Below are 11,253 nucleotides of genomic sequence, written 5' to 3'. Positions count from 1 at the left end.
CGCTGCTACTCATCAATTAAAGCACTACACCAGCCCTACCATTAACATGCAAGTACTTTCGTTAGCTTCCTCCCTGCCCTGCGGTCATCCATGTAGTAAAATTGTCAGAACCAGTAGTCGACCATAAGTTAAGTGCAATGTATGTTTTGCCACTTGCTACTGCTTTACTAATTTGAGGGACTGTCAAGCCTAGTGATGACTCTGTTTGGTTGTAAGATGTAAGGCTGAGAGATGGTATGGGAAATGTGATGATTCTGACAAACAGGTCATTTAGTTTAGGTAGTTTTTATTTGACTAACTAGAGTTAACCCTGTAAAATAAATAAAAAGTATGCCTTGGAAACTGTTGTGTCCCCATTAAAAAAAAAAAAAAAATGGTAGAAGCCAAGGAAATATTTATTAACACTGTTGGACACATGATGACACAATAATGAAGTACAATTAATTTGGCAAAACATCTGTTGAAATCACAGATTCTTGTAAAATAATTATTACATCAATGCCATCCAGCTCTTAAGCTCTTGACAAAAAGCCAAGCTCAAATTCAGATGTTCTTTGGTAAAAACCCTCAGTCATGAATTTTTGTCAGTACCAGAGAGTTTTGCCCCAGGATTATTTAATAACAGTTTCCCTTACTGATCCCACATCCAGGACCTTTGTCATGAAAATGCTACGTTTGAAAGTTTTCATGTTCGAACGCCAGTATGATCGTATTGTTATATGCAGTCTTTTTTTTTCATTATTACGTACTTGGCAACTACATCACCATGAGTGATACTTCATTGAGATGTAGATTACAATAAACTGCTCAAGCTGGTACCGTGACACAATCACACTGTTTCTAGCTTATCTCTCTAATTTCTGTCCATCTAAAGGACATCGGTAGTGGGTTTTTCCTTTACACAAAATAAATAAAATATAAAAATAATCTCTTACAAAATATATATCAACACAGGGACAATCTGTCTGGACAACCACATTTGGTCACAACACACAAAATACTACTAGTACTAACTACAGTTGCAGAACAAAACAAAACTAGCAGCAAAAAGTGTTATATTACCTATAATATATAACATTAATAGAACTGGTTATCTGATCTCAACATTCCACATCAGTAGCAGGTGGGGCATCTGTATTGAGGCTATTCCATTCGAAAAGTGAATTAATTACTGATTCTCTCTCTTTCTCTTTCTAACAGAGCAAATATTAGCCAAAAGCGAGGGAAGCTTGTGGCCTCATTAGCATAAAGCTTTGTGTCAAATGAGGTCTCAAAGTTTAAGTGGGTAGAATTTAGATCCCATTTAAATTCGCTTATTTTAATTGGACTATTCCAATTTTAAGACAAATGTTCTTGTGGACCAATGTTAAAAACAGAGTTATTCACTTTGGAAGGAATGAGCCTTCAAACACGATGCCCAATTCCAGTGTGTAATTGTACATAGGAATATATGTGCAAGGGTTGACACTTAAGGAGATGGGAAAATAGAAGCAAAAAGCCTTACAATGATACATTAAAGACAGTAGAGTCTCCTCTTTCAGAGACTTGTAATTACACCTTGAGTGCAGTGCACTTTTTTTGTATTGTGCATTGTCGTTGGTTCATCCCTAAGCTAAAGCACATGATGTACAGTGTAAAAGTTGGTCAGTTTATTTCTATCCAAAGCACACAATATTAAACAGGAGAAGAGCTAAATCCAAGTTAGTAAACACAATGAGAAAAATCAGTAGTTTCCTTATTAAATAAATTAACATTAGCCATTTTCTCTAAATAAAAAGCTAAATATCACTGTTGTGTCCATTTACAGTTTTTTATGTTGTAAGATTTGTTATATCAATCACTCAGGCCAAAAAAGTTCCTCAGAAATACCTTCTGTGCTGTCTACTGAGCAGAACGCCCTCAATAATCACACCCCACATCTTTCTCACGGTCTACAGATCAAGCCTTTGCAGGCTACTTCGCTCTGTTGCTCAGTACTGGAACAGAAAGGTGTCTACAGGTACCAACACCGAAGCCCTCATCAGAACTCTGGAGCAAAGCTGCATGCATTGCATACAATTACTCCGTCTAGACTCCACCAGACCCACGATTTCCAGTGCAAATTGCTCTTTCCTCTCAATACCTGGAACCCATAGCAGTGGCCATCCGGTTGTGTCACTTGTAGACCCTCTACCGCACTAGTCACAGGTGTGTATCAATTCCCCAGCAAAAAATATTTCACTTGCACGTGTACACTTCTGTCCGTTCACTACAGGTGTTGCACTTGACGTAGCAACACCAAAGAAACTTGCAGTTGCACTGCCACACGCGTGAGTACTGGTGTGTGTTATATCCTCGGCCGCAGCACATGAGGTCGCAGCCATTGGCCTGCTGTGCAGTCTTGTTGCAGATCCTGCCCTGGGTTCCCATGCTACCCGTCATGGAATCTGCCTCGCAATAGTTGGGCGACTTCTCGATGTACACCAAATCCGTGTCCATGGGCTTCCGGTACGAGTAAGGCTTTTTAACCTTCAGAAATGTAGGTCTCTTGTTCCGACTGGCTCGGACCGGTTCCACATGTACGGCGTGGTTATACTTCTCCTTGAGGATGTAACCCAACTGCCGGAACTTTGGGAGAGTGGTCCAGCAAGTCTTGGTGGTGCAGGATCCAGATACACCGTGACATTTACACTCTAAACGCATGCTCTTCTCCAAGACCTGAAGTGGGAGGAAAAATCAACAAGTCAATACCTTTGGGATTGTTTAGGCACCTAGGTTCCTTTTAGGAATCTTAGCCTAAGGTAATTATGAAAGTAGACTGTTTGATGACTCATTGTTGATTTACTTAGTCCAACTGGTGACAAATTTGAAGAGTGCAATCATCCATTACAAAAGATAGAATTACTGATGCTAAGCGGAGAATGTATGAGGAAGGAAAAGATCTTGTTCACGAAAAGGTATGTGGTAGTTTTAGTCAAAAACCATGTTTAAACATTTTGCATATATTCACATCATCTACAAGGCATATTCCAGCAAACCAAGATCTAGATAGACTAACAATACAGTGGGGATTAGTGAAATCACCCTCGGTGGCATACAGTTTCTGGGAATGGTTTTACAGGTTGAGACAAAGGTTTTTTAACATTCCGATTTGAAGAATGCAAGGATTGTTAAACTTACAGTGCTAGACTACCTCATTCCTCTCACTGCGTAGAGAGCGGGCCTGCAAAGTTCACAGGCTCTCTGACTACTTGTAGGAAACAGTTTCATTTGTGTACACAACACACGCCACAAATTGTTGCAAGGGGCAAACTATCAGAGGTTGTCTGTAGGAGTCTCTTGTCTTGTATAAGCAATAGAGCGGAATCTGCACAGGATATGATATAAACATTGACTGAACGATGATCGCAGAGTTCCTACAACAATCAGCCTGTGTGTAGTGTACACAGATAAAGCTCAGGAGTCAGGTTTCAGGTGCCTGTGTGCCTCCCCTTGTTACACCTACGCACGTAAAACCTCACAGGTAAAAACAAAACATTTTGAGCTGCAGTGTAACTGAGGGATGCTGTATCATTTCTTGTCCTGTAGTTAATTTGCATACAAACTAATGTTAAATGTTAATGCATTTCACAAACCTTAGCTGTAGGCTTAGAAATGCACCGAAAAAACATAGGTTAGCTCAGAATAGATGAATGAATGGGCAAATGTAAGCAGAACTCAGTGAAGCAGAGTGCCTGTTTAGATATGGAAGATATCCGAGGGGTCTGATTGGCATCAGTGGATTGCCTGTTCAGGGCGGCGTAATCTTTGGTGTGGTTGGTTAATGTGTCTTTTCTCTCCCTCTCTTTCTCTTCCTTTCACTCTTTTTCACTTTTGCCGTGGGTGGGAGAGGCTTTACCTTGCATTTTAATTTTTTTTGTCCTCCCTCTCAGACTTTCAGGAGTCTTTTTGGCAATTGTCTGCAATCTAGGATGCATATCGGGCTTAGTATGTTCATGCTGCTGATTCCTGATAAACAGTAAGTCTGAGGAAAAGTTTACAAAGGAAAAATCCATGTGTCTTAAGTGAGGCCACACCCCTTGCATTTTCCCATTAACCAATCACAATCATGTGTTTGGCATGTTGATGCCATGACCTTAGTTTCATTGAGAACTGCTCAATGAATAGTGCAAAATTGCATGAATTTGTGAATTGTCAATTCACAGGACTGATTATACTAGCTATAAAGAGAGATTTGGTGCATGTGAGGCACCAGATACCAGAAGAGATTTATGAAAAAAGTTACAAAAGGTTACTGGTCAGGATTACGGGTTTAAAGCACAAAAAAAATCTCTGTCCAGAGTGCTGAAACATCACACTCTTCAGATTGGCACTGAATGACGAATAGCTTATGAAGCTCAGTCAAACTGCCTGGGCATTCTGGGTATGCATTTTAATGTTATTTTTACAAATACACAAGAAATCTTTTTGTCTTCTTTGACTATAAAATCCAGTAGTATCTTTATTGTCTTACCGACTGATCCCAAGTCCACTAGTGAATCACTGCCGCTTTTAAATGGTATCACAATTATGAAAATGAGTCTTGCCATAATCACAAATAGCTGGTCAAGTGCATGCCAAAACTAAATGCATTGCATTGCCTTGCTACACCTTGTTATTGTTAATCTACCACCCACTCCAAAGCAGAGAAAATTCATTTAACAGTGGTTCTCAACCTTGGCCCTTGAGGTCCTCTTTCCTGCAAAGGTTTAGCTCCAACCTTGATCAAACCTGCCTGCCTGTAACTAGTGATCCTGAAGACCTCTATTAGCTTGTTCAGGTGTGTTTGATTAGGGTTGTAGCTAAAATCTTCAAGAAAATGGACCTCAAGTGCCAGATTTGAGAACCCCTGCTGTAGGACTTACAAGAAACACCTGCCAATCCTGCTCCTGGAGGGCCATGTTCCAGCAGAGTTTAGCTCTAGCCCCAATCAAACAACCTGGACCAGCTAACCAATGTCTTCAGGATCACTAAAAACCTTCCAGGCAGGTGTGTTGGAGCTAAACCCTGCAGGAAAGTTGCCCTCCAGGAGCAGGTTTGGACAATCCTGGCCAAATGATGTTTTTATGCATGACATGGTACTTCTTAAAAAGACATGCAAACTGTGCCACATACCTTGCGTCCCACTTCATTGTTATGAAGGTTCATGAGTGTCCTGGCATTCTGCCTGATCTCCCGTGCATCTATAAACACCTTTGAGAAGCTCAGACCATAGCGAATATCAGCTGAACATCCTCCCCACTTCCAGCCCTCCTCTTGGTTGTAGAAGCCCTGCTTCTCCTTGTCACAACCACAGCCACTCAGCGTACCCTGAGTGCAGGCCGCTGTGATGGCATGGGCGACCCCGGCAGCGATAATGGCGTAGGTGAAGGCTGCTTCCTTACTTCCTGGATTCAAAGGAACATTCTCCGTCAGTACTGCTGACAACAAGATCCAGCAGAGGCAGTTACCTACATACCTGACATATCTTGACACTCATAGCAATAAGGAAATGTGTTAGTTGAGTCAAGTGTAGTTAATTTATCATGCACACTTCACACTGATTAACAGTATGCAATCTCTGGTAGATGGTGTGGTGGCTTACTGAGAAAAACATTATATAAAAATGATCTAGGACCCGACATAGGCAAAACAAAAATGGATCACATACCTGTGATTACTCAAAACACAAATAATTGTCCTTCAGTTGTCAGAGAGGAAACAGAAAGACAAATAACTGTTTGCACACAGATGAGCAAAGGAAGGAACGGTCCATCTCTTTAATAAGCACAAAGGACAAGGGTTTATTTCAGAGACAATAGAATGGTAGAGATAGAGGGTATGTGTTTAGACTCTAGCCTGGCCACTGTCCCAGCTTCCGTCAGAACGAGGGATCCACCCTGTGGAGATGAACTCCTCAGGCATGCAGTGCCTCCCTGGCCAGAGCACTGCTATAATTGATTGCCACTGTTAAACAGGGCACTTCCAGGTTAATGGTGTATTTCATTTATAAGGACAAAGATAGGTCTGAAGTCCTGCGAATAGTTATTTCAGGGACTTTTTTGTAAGGTGACATCAAGCAACAAATAACTTTCCAAGAGTTCCAAGCTTCCAATTTTCACAATATGTAAGTTGCCTTGGATAAAAGCATTCGCCAAATATAAAAGCTAAAACAATAAGAGACTAAGCACTGCATGGAAAATCCCTTAAAAAATATGATGCATTCATTGTTGCTCAGTTATGTTAACATTCCCGGAAATGTACATATCCTTTTCTGGATTAATGAGTCATTATGTATTGACTGTCCTAAGAATCATTTACACACCTGAACCGAAGAAACACTTTAAAAAGTTATAGGCCTCATAAGGATTGATGTCGGGAGTTATTACAATTAATATCTTTTCTATCTTTTGATCATTTCATGGCAAGAAGTGAAAAGCACACACACATATGTCAGACTGTTAACAGACCGGCTCAGCAATTCAGGAATTTTCACCTTCAAGCGATCAAGAGCGGCAGCAACAGTCTTCAGTGGTTTCCTGAAACTAACATTGGTATGTGTTGACCTGCTGATGATAAACATCTTGGAACTCTGCCCATGCAATTTAACAAAGGCCAGTTTGGGGCATCAATTATGTGGAGATTTTTATGAGTTGTTTGGGCTTGTCGCCAAAGGAGTAGGGATGTATCCTGAAGAAAGGAAAATGAAGACTGTATTGACGCAAAATCTTAAAATTCTCATCAATACCAGAGTAGAATGCTCCTTGTCTTTATATATCACTCGAGCTATGTTTACTTAAATCAAGATATTCTGAAAACAAACACAGCAGATAAGACTTCCATAAAACATGTGTGTTTTGACATGGGTGTCATTTATTTTCAAGAGAAATCTGAATCAGTGGCATTGCATGATTCTGTGCGAGATGCCTCTTGCCAAAACTGTAAATGCACGAGGTTAATTTATAAACCTCATACAATGTACTTGTCTGAACTTGATGCATTAATGCTGTTGAAGGAAAACTATTTTGAGCATACCAGAGGGTGGTTAAGTCAGAGAAGATTTAGGAGGGTTGCGCTCAAGCAACATAAAGTAACACAAGCACAAAGATGGTACGCCTTTCGCATATCTGTCCAACTGCTGATTTCCAGCAAGCTATATTTCAATCGGAACTTCATTCAAATATATGATAAAAAGGTGAACGGGTCCATGGGTAGTGGAGACGGCAAAATGTGCAAAGTGCACCTAGAAGCGGAATCTATTGCCGTGTGTGCCAAATGTCGACCTTGGTACCAGGCCCTGAAAATTACTGCACATTACTCAACAATTTTTTTTTTTGGGAGTACGCAAGCCCCTCCCCACAGGATTAACTACCTCTTTTCATCTTCTAACTTCTGCTACTATGAGCATGACTGGTCATACACCCACTGAAACCAATCCCGTTTGAACGGTTGTCCACTTTATTTAATCCTCCCTATACCGACCATAGACAAAAAGAGTCTGGGTAAATAAAGCAGTTGGGCCACTTAAGAAATGGAGACCACGGTCTGTCACTCTAGGTCAGCGTCAGCTCTGAGGCGCTTAGATGAGAGGGCACACAACACAAGACCCATAGCAGCTGTCCACGCAGACAGTATTAAATAATATAATCAGCACCCACAACAGATCCAAGCTGCCATTCAAGTGTAAATGGCTGAGTGTGTGCAGCTCCAGAATGAGATGGAAAGAGACGAAAACCTGTGCTTTTTTTCAGGTGGCGCTTGTCTTTGATGCAGAGGGATAAAATATAGCTTCACCTTCAGCGTTAGATACAAGTCTCTACAGATCTAATCTTCTCCCCTGGGCCTCAACCACACCATCGCAACACTGACTGGATCCTAAAAGTGTGCGGCTAAAGGAAAGAGAAGAAAGTTTAGAAAAAGAAGTTTATTTCCGGCAGAGTTTGGATAACTGAGCATCGAAATTCCCTGCAGCCACAGGAAAAACCACGCAATAATGCCACCTCCTATTTGCTAGTAGGGTCTGAAACTAAAGCAAAGTCCTTCACACCACCATTCATCAATGTGTCGCAGGCTCAATAGCACTGAAGGACTCCTTAACAGGCCTAAGTTTGCCTTAGGAAAATGGATAACATTACCCCGAGTGAAAAACTCACTTAATTACTTATGCTTTGTCTCTCTAAGGTGACATATTGTTAAATTTCTTCACAATACTGTACTTTCTTTTGGTCTACTATTCAACCACTGTAACTTATACCCGTGGTAAAGTGAAAACCTTGACTGCCAAATCATTAAAATCTACAGATAAGACAGGACGACTAGAAAAAGAATTCTTTTGAGAGGGTGGACTGTTGAGAGAGCTATAAATCCAGCCGCGTTGGCACTTGCTCCATGAATGCATGCAGCTGAAACCAACATAACATTGTTACTGTGGCGTGTGAGACTAAACATTCGCCTGACATCAAATGACAAATCATTTCAAATGAGATGTCAGAAACAGGACACAATATAGTGTCATTCCTAAACACATAAGTCTATGCAAAGTTTGTGAAAAAAAAACGTATATTTGCTTTAAAAAGTAAGAGTGTTCTAGCAGGTGTTTAAGAGTGACCTCCGATTTCAGTGTTAAATAGCACAAAGATTGTCAGTCAGTCTCTTAGCAAAAAAAAAAAGAAAAGAAATCTAAACGTCTCCTCATTCACAAGTTTAGTGTAAAAACAGCTTTATTTGGGCTTTGACTCTTTCCAGGGCTCGAAAGAAAGTAGTTTAGTCAATAACTTTCTTTGTGCTTTACTTTTTTTTATTAGAACTATGTCTAAAATACAAGACCACTTGTTAAAAATATCAGCAATTCATTTCTGAATACTGTAACAGTATAAATGTAATAATTTGGTAACATACCCACTTTCAACTCTTTTCCAAAGACAGTTCTTTCCCCGAGGGCCGAGCAGTTCCACCTTCCATTTTTGAATTGAAACTGACACTCATTGATTCCCATTTGCGCTCCTTCTCCAATGACAATGATAGCGTCAGGCCGGCTTTGACAGATAGTCCTTTGACGAGGGGCCAAACCAGGAATTTTGTTACAGATAACACTTGCTCCCAACGCAACCACGGAGGAAAAGCCCCTGTAAAGTTTAAAACGAAATGGAATGTTTATGCAAGAAAATATAGAATATTTCAAATACAGTTTGAGTGGAATGGGCCATGACTAAACTATAATTTATAGTTTAGTAACACAGTATACATGTGGTAACAAAACTGAGCACTAAAGCACTTTGGGATACAAACATATATTAATGTCTTATGTATTATAACACATAGCATATTTAAACATTGTTCTTAGGTACTTCTCATTAATAAACAACAGAAAAAGAAGAAAAAATAGATAATCTCGTGCTGCAAAACTATTGTTTTCTTAAAAATATATATATTTTTTTCATTTAAGCACCTCGAAAAATATCCAGAATTAAATAAAAAAATTGAAAACATGTTCATAATTCAAAATATAATTTTTGCATTAACTGCATTTTTTCTTTTTAAATAATTGAATAAATCAGGACAAATAAAATGACTCATAAATGTGAAGCATTATCACATTTTAGACACAAAAAATAACCACTGGTCTTGTAGATCAGAACTGTGCATTTCACTTATTGCTTCACACAGTATTTTACCAAATTTGATCAAAGTGTCACAATGGCGGTAAAACTGTTCCCTTAATAATTAAATGCTAATTAATATAGACCTATTTACAACTAAACTGTCTTTTTACATAAATGCAGTAGTAAACACTTTACAAGTCAAAACAGATAAACACATTCCATTTTACCCTACTTACCCAATCTTCAGATATATAATCCCCAAACAGAGGAAAATGTGAAAAATCCAGCGACGTGTTTTCCTGCTCATGTTCAACCTGTACTTTGTTAATAGACTGTGAAATGATAGTAGTCTCCTGATGGGTAGCCTAACTGGTGGACGCGAGGCTTTATCACAAGCAAAGCAAGTCCTTGGAGGGATGCAAAACTCCGTGAAAACTTGACGTGAACACCTGAGCTGATATCCTTCGGGACGTGCGGAGATTAATGTTATTCTGCATATGTACAACTTCTGTATCACTTTTACGCGTCTCGATTAACTACCCGGGTTTACACTCACAGCACGCTTTCCAGCAGATCCTTTATCTGTTAAATCTATCAAGGTGTTTTCTGGAGGAAATTAAACTTTCCGATATTCCTTTATACGTCTGTGCGCTCCTGAAGCCGAGTAGCAGGTTGATAACGCGACTTATGGCTTCAAAACACACCACGAGCACGCGTTCAACCAAACAACACGCATGCATAGAAGTAGCCTACGGTGTGTAGGGAGGTAAAAATCTGATTTGAGATACGACAGCCGAGTAATAAGCGACAGACGTGTCACTACAATAAGTATCTATACTCTATAGCTATAATACCGTGATAAATCTAAGAAAGGTATATTCTCTGTGCGCTCTTTGGCGTAGATCATATCGCAGTAACTCCAGGCTCCAGCTTCTTAAACAGAGCTTTTATCTATTTTCCTGCACCCGTTTGCTCCTCCCATGAGAAAAGAAAACTTGTTCGACTTTAGATTCCCCCCTCACCCACCTCAAGTCCTTAATTGCGAGGTGAGAGATGTGTGCATCTAGCCTATCTATCCACCTTCCAAAACAAAGATGTCAAAGAACCATGTGTACTCCGGGACCAAGAACAGGACAGCAAATATTAAAACAGCAAAATGAAACACAAACTTTTCAACTCTGTAAGGTTTATTACTATGAATAGATGAAATAGAAAGTTAGATGAAATGTTCATAACTGAAAGGTCATTCCAGGAAAAGTGTCCCTTATTAGAATTTGTGTAAGCAATGACTTTTAACAGTAGCTCATATTACCTTTCCACATCAACAAATCATGCTACCTTCATAATTTAGCTTTAAAATAAAGAACAAGTCCTTAAATTAGAAGAGAATAATTAAAAGACTTCATGAATTCTTTAGTGCTTCTTTTTTATTACTATTATTACATTTTCACTTTTTGGGGTTTGCCAGACACAATCTGAAAATGTCAACTATTTTAACATGACTTTTGATAATCATGAAAACTAGATATTTGTAGATATAAGGTTAGTAGTGGCCAAATGAACTCAGTCATCTCTACTACTACAGGCATATAGTTGTATTCCAACTTATATATACATATTTAAGTTTAGCTTGAGAAGGCCCAACACAATTTAT

General features: G+C 39.4%; 1 protein-coding gene across 1 annotated transcript; it reads right to left on the bottom strand.

Moving 5' to 3' along the window:
• Positions 1-382: 382 nt before the first annotated feature.
• LOC107691337 (protein Wnt-7a-like) lies at positions 383-10,532 on the bottom strand. The gene is made up of 4 exons (XM_016489891.1): positions 9,836-10,532; positions 8,896-9,122; positions 5,134-5,405; positions 383-2,697 (listed from the first exon to the last, which is right to left on the bottom strand). Exons 1-4 carry the CDS (start codon positions 9,904-9,906, stop codon positions 2,218-2,220), a joined length of 1,050 nt encoding a protein of 349 aa, XP_016345377.1. The 5' UTR covers positions 9,907-10,532; the 3' UTR covers positions 383-2,217.
• Between the last annotated feature and the right edge of the window lie 721 nt (positions 10,533-11,253).

Source organism: Sinocyclocheilus anshuiensis, unplaced genomic scaffold (assembly GCF_001515605.1).
Source record: "Sinocyclocheilus anshuiensis isolate Anshui unplaced genomic scaffold, SAMN03320099.WGS_v1.1 scaffold1154, whole genome shotgun sequence".
In the NCBI taxonomy this organism is placed as follows: Eukaryota; Metazoa; Chordata; class Actinopteri; order Cypriniformes; family Cyprinidae; genus Sinocyclocheilus; species Sinocyclocheilus anshuiensis.
This window is presented reverse-complemented; position numbering and strand designations above follow the sequence as displayed.